Source organism: Nyctibius grandis, chromosome Z (assembly GCF_013368605.1).
Source record: "Nyctibius grandis isolate bNycGra1 chromosome Z, bNycGra1.pri, whole genome shotgun sequence".
Lineage (NCBI taxonomy): Eukaryota > Metazoa > Chordata > Aves > Nyctibiiformes > Nyctibiidae > Nyctibius > Nyctibius grandis.
In genome coordinates, this window is record NC_090695.1 from 44,226,298 (window position 1) to 44,242,306 (window position 16,009).

At 39.4% G+C, this 16,009-nt stretch overlaps 1 protein-coding gene across 2 annotated transcripts in view; it reads left to right on the top strand.

Annotated features, from left to right (window-relative positions):
* The first annotated feature begins 374 nt into the window (after nt 1-374).
* CEP78 (centrosomal protein 78) overlaps nt 375-16,009 on the top strand; it is a 28,428-nt gene continuing 12,793 nt past the window's right edge. The window contains exons 1-12 of one of the 2 annotated variants that reach the window (XM_068422808.1): nt 375-478; nt 2,488-2,537; nt 2,666-2,943; nt 3,165-3,340; nt 3,970-4,042; nt 4,583-4,686; nt 5,461-5,635; nt 7,562-7,675; nt 7,920-7,984; nt 12,103-12,211; nt 13,857-13,992; nt 14,961-15,006. In XM_068422808.1, coding sequence (XP_068278909.1) covers nt 2,691-2,943; nt 3,165-3,340; nt 3,970-4,042; nt 4,583-4,686; nt 5,461-5,635; nt 7,562-7,675; nt 7,920-7,984; nt 12,103-12,211; nt 13,857-13,992; nt 14,961-15,006 — 1,251 coding nt within the window. In that variant the 5' untranslated portion in view covers nt 375-478; nt 2,488-2,537; nt 2,666-2,690. The remainder of the gene's footprint in view (nt 479-2,487; nt 2,538-2,665; nt 2,944-3,164; nt 3,341-3,969; nt 4,043-4,582; nt 4,687-5,460; nt 5,636-7,561; nt 7,676-7,919; nt 7,985-12,102; nt 12,212-13,856; nt 13,993-14,960; nt 15,007-16,009) is intronic. The other variant, XM_068422807.1, reaches the window with a different exon arrangement.

Sequence of the window (16,009 nt, forward strand, 5' to 3'; positions counted from 1 at the left end):
CCGCCCACCCGCAGGGTGTACGGCCGGGGCTGGCGGCTGCCGGGACTGAGGAAAAGCGGCTCCCGGCAGCGGGCTGCGCCCGGCCTGTTCCCACCGGGGCCGCGGCGGCTGCCGGGATCGGCCGGCCCCCCTCCCGCCCCCCCGCTCCAGCGCGGGGGCGGTGGTTAGGGTGGCAGTGAGCAGCCGCGGGCCTGGAGTGGGTAGGGCGGGGCGGCCGTTGGGCGCGGCCATTTTGAATGTCTGCAGCAGGAGGCCGGAGGGGCGGCAGCCAATCGGGGCGGCAGCCTAGCGCGCCACGTGGCGGTGGGCGGGCCGGCGGCCGTTGGCGTCCCGGGGAAACAGCCGCGCGCGCGTGACCGGCCGGGCGCCGTGCGGAGGCCGGCGGCGGTCGCAGCGGCTGGCGGTGGCCGGCGGGCTCGGCAGGAGGTGCGGGGCTACCGCCGACGCTTCGGCTTGCGGCCGGGGCGCGAGGGAGAAGGTGGGTAACTCCTGCGCGGCCGTGTCCGTGCCGCCGCGGAGGAGCGGGCAGGGGGCTGGTGGCCCAGCTGCGGGTCTGCGGGGGCTGGCTGAGGCCCCTTCCGCGAAGATGGGGCTGTCCGGGCGCGGAGGCGGGGGGAGGGAGCGGTTGTCGCCGCCCCCGCCGTCCCCAGGCGCTTCTGTCGTATCCCTGTGGCTGATGGCGAACGGCGCAGTCCCCAGTTCACGCTGGGTTACTGGTGTTCTTTGTTGAGGAAGCGGAGCACCGAACTAGTTCCCTGAGTTGGGGGCGATAGAGTGGGTGAAACATAAAAAAACTGTTATAACCAGAGTCGTTCATTTGCGTATGTTCGGTGGATGCTGTGCTGTGTACGTAAATATAGTGGTCCAGCAGGTCAAAATGTGTTTAGCCCCAGCAGACCACCTGGCCGTGCTTAATAAAGCGTGTAAGCAGAGCGTAAACACGGGGCGAAGCCTTCTGCGTGTGTCTCGCCGTTCTGGGTGTAGGGCATGGTCGTTGTTTCTGTGGTCAGTGGGCCTGTATATAATTTTTTTGCCCTCCTACAAATTTGCCGTGCTGTTTTTTGAATCGCTATAAACTCATAGCTTCCAAAAAAGTCAGCGTGGAACTGGATTTCTCAGTTTTACTGTGTGCTTTGTTTCTTTTTTTACTTTGTCACCAGCTAGTATCATCTGATGTCTTCTTGCTTCTGTATTGAACGATAGTAAATAATTGTCCCCTGTGTACATTCTTGGAGCCAGTCAAGATATTCTAGGGTTGTGGCAGATGCACTAACTTCCATGCAGAAGAGTTCTAGTTTATGTAGTTGTTTCTCAATTGGAAAATTGTTACTATGCATCTGATTAGTTTGGCCCTTTTTGTTTCTACCTGCATGTGGGTTAGACTTAAGTGCTAGGGCCAGGAGCCTCTTTACTTCCGTTAGAGGTGTGGTGTTCAGGTGTTGGCAGTGAAAGCCACGGTGAAAGAGTATTGCTTTAAGCTCTGGTGATAAAATTCTAATGTGTTGCTCATGGATATGCCACCTGAAGTCAGTGATGCTTTAAAGCTGATGGTCGCTTCCTGAAGCTGAAGTGTTGGATTATAATTTAGTTGTTTCTGTTCCTGTGGCCACAGTGTGGTCGTTATCTAATGCTAGTAAATCAGAGCTAAAATAAAAGGGCATAGAGGAACCATTATTAGAGTTTCTATTCCTATTATTATTACAGTTTCAGTCATCCGAATACTAACAGTGTGATTATTTTTTTCTCAGTTATGTTCTTACATGTGTCTGTCCTCACATGCTTGTTACATATCCAGTAATTCTCGCCCCATGTTGACATACAGAGTGTTTCAGAAGATCGGATGAAGGTTTCTAGTCTTTAACAATAAAAAAAAGTTCATAATCTGAACAATGTTTGATATCCCATGTGGGATACTTAATGCTGTCTGGAGTAATAAATAGATAAATAAATGGGTCTTCTAAATATATTAATATTCCTATTGAGACTGTGGAATTACTTATTCTTAATAGCTGTGCCATAGCAGTATTTAGAGATTCTACTTGGGAATTAATACTGTTTTGCTACATGTGTACTAATGTGTAACAAAAACTTATGCCTGAAAAGTACTTTCCGAAATTTACTGGGATAAGCATATGCAATAGCAAAAATATTTAGGAAAATGAATATTTTGTTCTATATTACAAGAATTTAGACTTTTGTTTGAAGTAGCAGAGAAGCTCACAACTAGTTCTCTATGGAATAGTCATTTGTATCCTTTGATATTGGGTAAGGGAGTGTTCAAGGCTTTCAGGAGTCTGTACACCCTGACACTACAAAATTAAATTTTAAGAGGAAAATAAGAACTTTACAGTTCTTTACAGCAGTTAGTACTTGAACATTAGGCCTTTTGTGTTTTGGGTATACTATTTGTGTGGGAGAATAAAAATGCGGGTTTGTTGTTTGGGTTTTTTTTTTCACCCCCTTATTCATTCAGCTGTACTTGCACAGGTGGTGAGCATCACAAGACATCAATGTTTTAGCTGCCACATCAAAGACCTGTAAGTGCTGTACAATATGCATGAACATATTCATGTTTTGGGTATGCATGTTGAATTGAGACTGTGTTGTGCAATCAGTTATACATTGGAGAAAGTTTATATCTTTTTCTTTTCCTCCCTTATTTTAGAAGAGACATTTATCACATAGAAGAAATGATTGAGTCAGTCAAAATAAGAAGACAGTGCATGCTGGATTTCTACTCACATTATGAACATCTTTGTGCTCTTCAAGGCTCTGTTCCACTGAAAGCTGTGAAGGCTAACCTGACTCAGGGTGCTCTTGATCTAATTGTAGATCGCATCAAAGCTGCTGATTGGGCACCATTTCTGAGTGCTGTCAGGCATAATAAGACTCTGACTTCTATTGGAATAAGAAGTTTTCATCAACAGGGTCTTGGAGAATCAGGTTTGTAGTGATGGCTATAAAAGATAAATATGTTGATGTATGCAAGTTAGAACTTCTTGCATAAAATGTTTGTGTGATTGAATACATGGGGGGAGGAATTGTAATACCTAAGGGATTATTTCTATTTAAGAAAAGCAGCAAAAAAGCAAGGTGTGATTATGATTGCTTTTAAGTCAATAGGGACTGGATTTTACTGATGTGTAATTTTTGTTGTTTACTAGGTGTTGAAAGATACAAAACTTACTTTAGAAGGAGAATTCCAGCAATTCGATCAAAAGACTTGACTGGCCAACTATGCAAAGCTGTCAAAGGCTGTCTCAGTGTATCAGATGTACTCAAAACTTTAGAACTGCAGGGTTTGCTTCTGAGGGAGAGAGATCTAATACTTTTAACAAAGGTGAGAACATATTAGCATACAAATAAATGGAAAAAATGCATAGAATGTAGAGAAATAGCAACTAAATTTTATAAGTATTTGTCACAGATGAGGATGTTCCTCTTTTAAGATATCTTTGTGTTATCCATTGTCTGAATGACTCTGCTGAGACATTTAGTATAACCTAGTCTTGCTGAACTTGTGAAAATTGCATAACCTTCCCTTGCCCTGATTCATCAAGGCTTAGAAACTTCATAGCAACATCTCTGCCATGTGTTTGGGACGTATAACTTATGCTTGTGACTGAAACTACTGTGTGTATACATGACAGCAGGGAAGTTGTGGGACACCAAGGAGATAAAAACAAGTCTTCAAATGTGTTACTCGAACACTCTCCAGTTCGCTTATGAGTGGCTTCTAGGAGAGGAGGTTGCTGCTCATTCCCCATAGGCTACGGCTCCTCCAGGGCTAAAGAAATGAACCAGCTTAAACTGAGCTTTAAGGTTCACTTGTTCTGACCTTCCTCTGAACCCCCTCGAGTTTCTTGTAGGGAGCACAAAGAGCTCTGAGCAGTTTGGGTGACTTGGTCTTCTCTCTGTTTGTATTTTTGCTTTTTAAGCCAGTTGACAAACGTTCTTTTTATTCTGAAGGGCTTGGCCACAGCTTCATCTCTGGAGAGTGTCTCTTTAGCCCACTGTCCGATTGGAGATGGAGGATTAGAAAGTAAGTTCAGAATAAAAAAATGTGTAAATATACTTCTTTCTCTTTTTAGTCCTTTAAATAGGTAAGTAAGTTTTTCAGTACTTCCATTCCTGTTTTACATTTGTATATAGTGATTAAAATAACAACCTTCGCTTTTCTACATGACTTAACAACACTTGAAGACTTGAATTTCTCCACCTGATGCTAGTAAATAGCTATACTGCTTTATAATGATGTTTATACTTTTATTTAAAACAACAGTAATAATATTTGTTTGAGGTTAACTCTTTCTTGATTTGTTCATGTTTACATAAGGAAACTGAAATATAATATGTTCTTGCTTGTTCAGACAGTCTTTGCTGAACACTTGCACTAGAAATATATTATCTTAGAATAGTTTAAATGTATTTAAAATATATTTTGTATTTCCACACCAGTTCTTTGTCAAGGCTTTTGCCTATTAAAGCTGATTCAGCTTCTTAATATGGCAGTGAAAAAAGTATGTTCTGATAATGTGGCTGTGGTGTGTGTAGATAACATGCATGCTTTTGTTTTCTTCAGCAATCTGTCAGGGTGTAAAGAATTCAGCTACTATCAAATACGTAAACTTCACAGGATGTGGCCTCACATGGCGAGGGGCAGAACATATAGCAAATGTATTAAAGGTAATTTAATCACCTTTCTTAGAACCAGATGTTCACAAGAACTTAAATAAATTTGATTTTTTTTCTTTTACTTTCAAGCTCTAAATCCATCAAAGCACTTTGTGAGCAGCATATGTGAATACTGAAGTTAAGTATGTGAATAGTCCTTCTGAAATTTGTGACTTTGTATGCCAAAAGTAGCTTAGTTTACTGGTGTGGGATTTAAATATGGTATTTCTTAGTAAATATCAGTTAAATAACAGTTCAGACTGATGTATTTTCTTTAAATGAAGATTAGGGCTCTAAATGTCTGACAGCTGTTTTGGGGAGCACTTCTTTCATTGTCACAAATTTTGAAAAATGTCTTAAGTATTCTTAAGCATTGGGTAAGAATAATTGAGTTTACAGTTTAGAAGCTACTAATTAACTGATTAGTAAGCTTGTGACTAGTACAGTATTTTAATTAATGTTAACATTGTTTTGCATGAAAGCACATAATTTCTTAGTGTGTATTTCCTATTCAAGATGAGTTGAAAGTATCTGTCTGCCAAAGGAAGTTAATAAGATGTTTTGTAGCCATATTTAATAATTTGCATTGCAAATTGGATGATCAGAACAAACATGACTTAACTGTAATGTTTAAAAATGACTTGTCTTGAACTCAGAAATGGTATAACTGTGTTTCTTATATCAGCACTCAAGCCATTAAACATGTTACAAAGATAACTTGCGATCGTCTTGCCATCAATAATGGCTTTGCCTTTGCAGTTGGTAACAGCTTCTTTGTTTGCAAAGCACCAGGCAATGAAAAGACATGGTGAAGCTTGGGCTGAAAGTCTACGTTACAGGAGACCTGACCTTGACTACATGACTGGCTTGAGGCGGATTACTTTCAACTGCAATATGCTTGTTGGAGATAGAGGAGCGAGTGCCTTTGCAGACTGTCTAGGAGAGGACCTTTGGCTAAAAGGTACTGTGAAATATTGACTCTTAAGATATATTAGTGGCAGGCAGAAAACTTTAAATTATCAGTTATAGCAAATGTAGCCAGAAGGGTAACTCACGATTTAGCTAGGAGAGAGTAATCTTTTTTCAAAAGAAATTTCTCTTTGTCTTTTGATTTGTCAGAGTGTCTGAATGCTATTGTGTCATCTAGTGTTGTCCTCTGGTATTTTGAAGAAGTAATTTGTTCTACAGTATATCTGTACAAAATGACTAATGGTGGTGATGTAAGTCATAGCATTCTATACATGGAGTCAAATACTTACCTGTTGAAATTGTTTTGTAGTTTGAGCCAGGTGTACTGATAACATGCATACTGATGGAAGAGGATCTGATTAGAGAACACTTAAGCAAACTGGACATGTGGAAGTCCATAGGCCCTGATGGGGTGCATCCGTAAGTGCTGAGGGAGCTGGCTGATGCCATTTTGAGGCCACTCAATCATCTTTGAAGGATCATGGTGACTGGGAGGGGTGCCTGAGGACAGCAGGATGGCAAATGTCACTCCTGTCTTTGAGAAGGCTTAGAAGAAGAACCCAGGGAACTACAGGCCAGTCAGCCTTACTTGGTTCCCTGGGAAGGTGGGGATGTGCTGCTATCCGGAGGGACCTCAGCAAGCTGGAGAAATGGCCTGATGGGAACCTCATAAGTTTAACAAAAGGAAATGCAAAGTCCTGCACCTAGGCAGGAATGACCCCATGCACCAGAACATGCTGGGGGCTGTGTGGCTGGAAGGCAGCTTTGCAGAAAGGGGTCCTGGAGGTCCTGGTGGACAACAAGCTGTCCATGAGCCAGCAAAGTAAAGTGCCTTTGTGGCAAAGAAGGCTAATGGTATCCTGGGCTGCATTGGGCAGAGACTTGTGGGCAGGTTGAGGGAGGTAATTCTTCCCCTCTAGTCAGTGGTGAGGCCAAACTTGGGCTCCCCTGTACAGGAGAGAGCTGGAGCTACTGGAGAGAGTCCAGTGAAGGGTCACTAAGGTGACAAAGGGGGGCTAGAGCAGCTCTCATTTCAGGAAAGGCTGAGGGAGCTGGGACTGATGAGCCTGGAAAAGAGAAGGCTCAAGGCAAGTCTCACTGAAGTGTACAAATACCTGAAGGGAGGCTGTAAAGAAGGGGGAGCCGGGCTCTTTCCAGTGGTGCCTGGTAACAGGGCAAGAGGAAGTGGGCACAGTGAAACACTGAAGGTTCCTCCTGAACATCGGGAAACACTTTCTTACTGTGATGGTCACCTAACACTGGCACAGGTTGCCCACAGGGGTTGTAGAGTCTTCGTCCTTGGAGGTCTTTAACAGCTGTCTGCACATGGTACAGGGCAAGTGGCTTTAAGTGAGCCTGCTTGAGCAGGGGTGTTTGGCAAGATGACCTGCAGAGATCCATTCCAGCCTCAACCATTCTGTGATACTGTGCATGCACAACATGAAATAAATGCCAAAGCATGATAGTAGTATTTCATGGCGACCATGTAACTTACTGATGTGTGCAAGCAATGAACTTGTAGAAGCATTGACTCAGACTTCATAGACATATGTTGTGTGTTTGTACATATGATGTTACCTTGGGCAATTGAATTAATTGGTGCCTGGGAACATTATGCCTACTAGGAATTGTCAAGAACAGTGACTTAACTGTGATTTGTATATTCCTTCCTTGGCAGTTGTTTAGCAGTTATTTCTTAATGTTGATATATAGTACTGATTTAAATTTCTAGTTTTCTTCTCTGAAAGTAATAGTCTTGGTTTTACATGACTGTTATCGTCATGTCCTCTTCTCTGATGCTTCAAGTTCCATGAAATGTAGGTTTTCAGCAGGTGTGGATTAATTTTATTAGATATTGACTACAGGTTATACCACTGAATATTTTATTTTTTTTTTTTTACCTCCTTAAACATTTTAGCACTTGATTTGCAGCAGTGTGGAATATCCAATGAAGGAGCAAGATCATTATTAGATGCTCTTCAAACTAATACAACATTGGTGGTACTTGACATAAGAAAAAATCCATTAATTGGTATGTATCTGTATCTACCTTTGTCCTCTTTGTGTTTTGGGTTTTTTTTTTCAGTAATTTGGGGGGAGTGGAAAATAAACCTCATTTAAGGAAAAAATCTGCAACAGTATTTTGCTAAAAGCTTTTAAAATGGGGGAAGGGAGCAGAGTAGGTAATATGTACTGCTTATTCAATGATCTGTTTGTTTGCATAAATACTTGTCTCATACAGGAAATTCTTCATAAGATATCTTAATTCATTCTAGATCACGTTATGATGAAAAACATTATTGAAAGAGTTCTTATGAATGGAAATAGTGCTAATTCTGAGGTATGTGTTAGGCATTTTGGAGTGAGTTTGGGATTTTCTTTGTAGCCGCCATTGCATTTTTTTTTAAAGGACAGCTATGTTCAGAATGAATCTAAAACAGCTGTTTTAGTTATAAACAGAAGCCTGACTTAAGCAGTTTAAAAAACAAACAAAAAACACTATGAAGGGAAAAATGAAAAACACTAGCAGCAACATGATATTGTATTGGGCATTTCTTATGTAATTTCAGATGTAACAATTTAAAGTTTAAAACAATTTATTTTGAAACTTATTTTTTGTCAATAATTTATATAGTTAAGATTTTTTTAAGTTACTCAAGACTATCCTTTCTGATACTAACCATCTAAGAAACCATATTTTAGTGAAAGTACAGTACCCCTTGCCATCTTTATCTAGTAGTCCATAGAGAGTTTACAGTAACGTGCATAAACTGAATATCTAGACCATTTATGATTAGATATACTATTTAAATACAGAGTCTTTTGATTGTAACACAGAAATCGGATTCAGTTCCCAAAGGAGATGGCAAACAAATGAGTGTACTCTTGTTTTCACAGAGCTGCAACAGTCACAGTTCTTGTTTTGGAACTTATTCCTCTTTTGGTTTTGAAAAGGCTTAAAAGTCAGAGCTGTGGATCTGTAGGGAGTATCAATAAACTGAGAAGTTTGTGTGTAGAATTCCTTGGGGATTAATACAGTTTCCCACTTAAATCTCTTAAATACTTTTTTGGAGAAGTTGAGGTTGGTTGTGAAGGAGTACCCTTTCTCCTTGGCAGTCGCAATCCACACTTGCAAAACATTGCAGGGATCACGTGAAAATAGCATCTGCCTGGAGATGCTCAAGATGATTGGAAAGTTGAACCGTGAAAAGAAGCAACCCTCTGGGGAATCTCCCATATACTAAGAGATCACTCAACTCAAAACATTTGTTTTATATTCATCCAGGTAATGCAGTACCTTAAGTCTTTTTGGCGATGCTAGTAATTCTTCGTACCTCGTTAACAATAGGAGTGAAAAAGGACTGACCACCAGCTTGCTAAGTAACTTTGCTTCTTCCACAAATAAAAACCACCTAGATGCTTTATTTTTGTAAGCTCCGTGAGTAGGCTGTTGTAAATAATATTTGCTGTTTACCATGGGAACAGTGCAGACACTCTAAAAGGGATAATCCACCTGTTTAGCAAGATGAATGCAAACATTTTATGTTGAGGTTGATACTCTTTTGAAACTGAAATGTTTACTACCCTAATCCAGGATTCACGGTTGGTTTTGAGCTCAGTTACAGAAGCCTGCATATTATAAAGAGAAAAACAGTTGTTTCTTTGAGGGTAGTGTCTGGATGTGCTCTATATTGAAAGTCAGCCATGTGAAGTTTTGTATTGAGTTGTGTGTGTGTTGGTAGTGTGTTGTTTTGTGTGGGTTTTTTTGTAGGTTTTTTTTTTAAGGAGTCAAAACTCAGGGAATAAATCAGTTAATCGTCAGGTATTAGTGAAGACAAACAGTTGGTCATTAAGCTCTGTTGCAGAAAGCACTGCAAGGACTGTTTCTTCATCCTGTCAATAGTCAAGATTCAGCTGTACGATTTAAAAAAACGTACAAGTAAAAAAAATTAGGAGTGTATTTGTGAGAGTCCTAATGACATATTCTATATTCTGGATGTAACTAACACTCTGGTTCTTTTTATTTTTTACAAGTTTTAGCGTAATACAAACATTTCAGTTATTTTTCAGATTTTCCATGAATTTTTTTGTGGAGGATCTGTTATAGACTAAGTTTACAAATTTAAAGAAGCAATGTTTGTTTCTTGTAGCTTAAGCTTGTCTAACAGAATACAGTCAGTTAGTCTGCATTGCTTTCTTTTGTCATCTGTGTACTGTCTCCAAGCCTGTGAGGTTTTAAAAGGATGTGCTGGTCTATTTTTTGTAGTGGAGAAAACATGGGTATCTATCTTCAAAATTACTTAACTTAGTAGGGATTTTTTTTCTTTTACCTAGAGTAGTTGCGAGAGGTCTGGATTTCATATTTGTAAAAAATGAAGAATCAGTTGGGCTAAGTTTAGCCTGTGTGTAGAGACTTCTTGAACACCAGGTGTAAGATATAATTTTCTGTGTGAAACTAATCTGTCACTTACTCTTGCAACAAGTGGCCTAAGTCATACCATATCTCAGCCACAGATAACTAGGACTGCATGGATGATCATCCCTAGTACTGCTTCTCGTTTCGTATACCTCTAGTTCAGCTTTTTATCCTGCCAAAGGCTAACTGTCGTAATTCTCAGGAGTCAAACTCAGTAAAGTGTCAAATTTGTTTATATCTGAGAAGTGTCAGTGCTGTGTTTCGTACCATCTCATCGTGGCACCAGTTGTGTGAACTCTGTGGTTTTGCTTATGCAGAGAATATATTAAGGTGCTGCTGTGTTGCTTTGCAAAGAGAAGTTTGGTGGGCTTTTGAATGGCCTCATAATAATAGGCCATCATAACTACAAAAGATCATGTTTTGGCTGCCACAAATAGCCTGTAATGTACTGTCACCACTTGCTCACTGGATACCAGTCACAGCAGCACTTCCATCCTGTTATGCATAAAATCTGGTGGTTTCTCTTTGCTTTTCAATAGCATGAAGGTGCTTGCCTTTTGGGTTGGGTTTTCAAGTTTGCAAGAAGAGCTGCCTACCGCTAATTGATGTATTTAAATTTGATGGGCAGCTAAAACAGAGGAAAGTTGTATTATCTTAGCAGCACTGTGTAGCTAGTATAGTGGATTGTAATCGTCGATGATTGGGTGTAATAGGTGATGAAACTTTTTGTAGATTCTGAGAGAGACTGAATAACTTAAAGGAAAAATCTACTGAAGGTGTCTATAAAAGAAGTTGCTTCATAGTCTCAGCTCAAGGACTTAGTCATTTTTCAACACTGTCTTAATATCTTTGCTGTCTTTATACTTAGATGTTGTACAACATCAGCAGGCACCTAAACAAGAGACAGGCTACTGGGCTAGACGAACTTTAGGTTTAACCTAGCATAGCTGCTCTTTTATATGTGTAGTAAAACAAAATTAAGATACTCTTGCTCTTAGAAGTTTACAATTTTTCTGTCTATTTTTTAGTTTAAGATGAACAATTCTCTTGTCTCAGGAGCTAGATCCAGCTGTAGACCCAGCAAAACTTGTACAAGGATTATTTCAGTCCAAAGTTCAAAAAAAAAAAGAAAAAAGGTTTTCTTGCCAATGATAAACTTGGACTAAACTTCGCTAGTTAGAGCACAGTAATGGCATTTTAATCTTCCCGGTGCATTAGGTGGGAATAACTTTGGCATACTGTTTCTAGTACTTTGATGTGGGATTTAGGGCTGCCTGTGATAAGCTTTATGTTAATTATCAACTGCATTTCTTTGGATGGCAGCTTCAGCACTAGACTTTGTATTTAACTATAGCTTGATGCACACTGAAAAATAAGTGACAGTGTAACTTATCTACCTGGAATAATAAAACTTTTACTGGGGAAAGGGGAACCTTTAAGAATAGAGCTGTTGCTGTAAGGAAATGAGGTTTGAAGTACAGCAATTGCCCTTGATTATCACTGTGTCTTAATTTTAGTTAGGAGGCTTTTACTGTGTAAGGATGAATTTTCATTACAGGCAGTGAAAATTAAGCTTCATATTTTTTAAAATGCTAACTTTATTGGTAATACAAAATCATGTTAGGGAAGCTTTTATTACTTTGGAGAACTTTGGCCTGAGCCAGTCATTCCTAGCAAGCCAGCTTTCTGAGAATGAAAAGCAAGAGCCAGAGTTTCCTTTTTATAGGGTTGATGCCATTTTTTTTACTATAAAAGGAGAAGTGTTTTGCACAGGAGAAAGGAAAATATTGGATGGGATATTATAGTGGTGTTCTGGGGGCACTTTCTGATAATGTAGCACTCAGACTCTCATTGAATCTGTGTTTGAATTGGGGCTTTGTGGGATTTTTGCTTTTCCTTAATTTTACAGTTTATTATTAAGTTTTCTGTAACTAGCAGTGTTCTACACATACCTAACAAACCACCTTCTAATATTAAATGAGCACCTCTTTAAATATCATTTATTAAAACAATTTGTCTTTCTCTAAAAAAAAAATTCCCAGTATAAGTGGCTGATGTCTCCATCTTCCAAGGATGCTTTGAAAACTAGACCAAAGAAAAGAACTATTGTCCTAGGAAGTGGTCGAAAAGGAAAAGCTACTATTCGTATTGGTAATACTGTCTTTATTTTCTCTGACTATAGTAAATTTTGCCTACAAAATAATCTTTTAATGTTTAAGAGCTTTAATTATAAAATATACGATGTGTCTAAACGTCAGTGTTTTGCAGAATACTTGTCTTCAAAAAAAATTCCATTTATTCTTAATTCAATAATGTGTCTTCTACCATCAGTGAGTGGTTTCTGTAGGAAACTTGCTGTTTTTTTTAGTGCTGCTAGATACGTGGCTGGAAAAACGGTAGGTTATGCTGACTTAAATATGTAGAAGCATTGCAGATATTTATTCTGAGTGCATCCTCTCCACAAGCTTTCACTTCTAGGAAGCTTGGCGGTAGTGAGTTGCCTAGTTCTTCTGGTGTTGTAACCTTTCTGTAGCAGACTCTTCTGCCAGAACAACCAACCATGCATTTTTTTAAGTGATGTACAAAATGTTCTAAGGTTTTTTTTTTTAACTTCATGTAAACCTATTATAAACAGTATGTTTAAAATAACATAGGTATCTTGAATATTTATAGTTAAGTAGTGATAGCTGCAATACACTAAATATTTTAAAGAAATTACGAAAAATTTCACTGTAATACATTTGGCTGTCGTTCATCTTTGCCCTAGTTATCTGGAAGCAGAGAGGTAAGCATAAATCAAATTGAAGTTGTTGTACAAATAAACTGTGGTGATCAGGGTGATGGAAGAAGAAAATGCCTGACTTAAATATAGTTGTGGTGTTCTTTGGTTTTGTGGTTTTTTTTGGTTTTGTGGTTTGGTTTTTTTTTTTTAAAGAGAGGGAAGGAATCAGGAAGTGAAAACTACTCTTTATGCTGTTTACTTGTTGAGAACGAACTGAAATTTGGAATACCATTGCCGCATGTTATGCATTTCTGTACCATTACAAAATTAGTTGGTTTATTATTCCCAGAGAAACAATAGCCTGGGTTCTCTCTAGTTAACTGTGTGAAATCCTAGGTGAACAGTTTTCTGGGCTTGTTAGTTGCTGACTCATGCAGAACCTGGGGTAGACTGATCATCCACACTAGGTATTGTTTCTGAATCTGCTTTGAGTGATAGTGTGTGATTTAAACAACAAAACACTGAACTAGTAAACATGACTTTTCATTATTATTCCTCTTAAGTGAAGATATTGCTGGTGTTCTGTAGAAGTGATCAACGCGAATAGCAGCTTTAGCTTCAAGCATTTTGCCGCTTACAAACCTGACGTTCTTCACACTAAAGCCACTAGAGGGCAATTTGAAGCACACAGATAACCTCATTGTCTACGTGGAGTATCTAAGCTCCCACTTGAGACAATGGAGTTAGGTATCTGAAATTAGCAATGGGAATAAACCCCTTTAGCTACAAAACTTTGCTTCCTATTTTGAATAACAGAGTGTCTTACTTAGATCAACCTAACATAACAGTTAAGTATACCAGCTTATAATTGCAAGCAGAGAAGCTGTTCCCTCTTTTTGAGAAGAAAAACAAAAGTTTTTGAACACTTCAGCAAAATTAGACTGAAAGGTGGATTTCCTACAGTCCATTTTATTACATAGGAGGTTTTACCTATGAACAGTAAGCTGTGGATTTATATGTAAAAAATTAGGTATAATGAATTCTCTTTTCTCCTATTCTTACTGTTCAATACAGGATTAACGTCTAAGAAGTCTGTAAGTCCTGGGAAAAAAAATACATCTGTGAAAGACAGTTACTCACCAAAACCACTACCACCAGGCACAAAAGGCTTCCTTCCTTGGCGAACTGCAGAACGTGCAGAGAGATGCAGGTGGGGTTTTCGTAGTACAAGGGAAAATATTAAAGCATAAAACATGCTAAATAATAAATAATTTATCATGCATAAATAATGCATGATAAATGTAGCAGAGAGCAGTGTTAGTTTTTTTTAAAATACATATTTGAAAGTTACACAGAATTTCATATTGCATCGATAATTTTTTCTGTTTATATAAGTTTTGAGGATGTTAGATAAGTTTTCAAAATACACAAAAAGATATAATTTGATGGCCATAGGAATATCCAGGTGTAGCAAAAAAACCCCCACGACCAAACCCACCTTGCTGGTTTGTTCTCTTGTTACTAATGATTTATCAGACTTACCATAGCTGAAGGTGCAATTTAGTTTTCTAAGCTTGTTGTATCTAAGCATCCAGTTTGAGGTGCCTAGGTATTTTTTCCAGCTCTTCTTTCTGCTTCATCTTCCCCAATGCCAACATAATTACTGTGATCATCTACACCCTGTGAAATAAATTTTTTTTAAAAAAATTGTTACACATGGAAGCTGCCATATTATTATCATACTTCCTTTTGAAATAGTTTTTGGTTTGTTTCGTTTTTTTTTAATGTGTTCCGTAGACCTTGGCCTCTCAAAAAATATATAAATATTTAAACAAAAAAATACTTAATGCTCTATCATAACTATTTTCATTAAACTTATTTTTCAAAATGCTGAACACCAAATTCTCCTGTTGACTTTAGTTCATAATAATTAACTAAGCAAGATGCCTATTGAAGATGTTAACGTTAGCATCCAGTAATGTTGCTCTAATTCATGATTAAGTAGGAGTACTAATAGAACAAGATGAGGATGTAATGAGAGTTAAAGGGATACAGTGCAGTGTCTGATGCTGTTTTTACTCTTACTGCTTCACTTGTCCTAGAGTCCTATGTTTGGAAATGGAAGTAGCAATGGTGACATTATAAACTTTTCTCAAAAGTGTTTTTTTCTAACCTTAGAGGGGGACCAGTGGATAGTACTGAAGAATTACCACTGAAGATTCAGGTACTCTCTCTCTCTCATATGATGGTTTATTTAGTGGATGAATGCCTGAAAAAAGATGAAAGTGTTCTCAACAGAATCTTGCTGTCTAAAAGTTAAGATTGGAACATACTCTTAAAGTTTCTTATAGAAGTGAAAAATAGTAGTTTACATCAGTATTTGGTTGAAACTTCTTTGATACTTAGCGATACAGAAAAGGGAATAAACTATCTTTTGGTTTCTTAGCCTTATGAGCAAGCTGGGTTTTGAGTAAGGGCACAGTCCCTCCAGAGAGAATAAGGAGAATTAACAGCATTTTTCTCTGAAAGATTCTGTTTCCCCCTTCCTCTCTTTCCTACTTTTGCTTTTGGACTATATACTTGTGTTTGCACCCATCTGTGAAATGCTGTAGCAAACATACCAGCAGGGAAAAAAAGATCCCCTCTTTCTTCCTTCGCGCCTCATTTCCATCTGCCCCCCGCCCCAACCACCAGAGAAAAGTGGGAGAAGTATGTTAGTGTGTACTAATGAATGAAATTGGCTCACAGAAGGGTCTTATGGTTGCTGAAGCCAGCACACTTATGCCCTGCTCTGGCATAGGCTATCCACGGGCCGCAGCTCCTCCAGCCCATCCCTGTGCTCTGGCGCGGGGTCTTTCCTGGGCTGGAGCGTGGGTATCAGCTCCACCATGGAGCACCTCCTCCGACCCTGGTGTTCACTCTGCTCTCTCTCTTTTTGTTCCCTCCTCGTCTCTCTCTCTGGCATCTTTTGCCATTTCTTAAATTAGCTTTCCCTGAGGCGCTGCCATCTCAGCCGTGGGGCCCAGCCGTGATGGGTTGGCTGGAGCCGGGTAGGCTGGAGCTGGGTAGGTCTGGCATGGGGCAGCCCCGGCCTCTCCTCACAGGGGCTGCCCCTGCACGCCCTGCTGCTAAACCCTTGCCACGTATGGCCAATATATGCACGCATAAGATTTTTTTAACATACTGTTTTATGCAAGTTTATTTCAAAATTGCATAGCTGGACAATG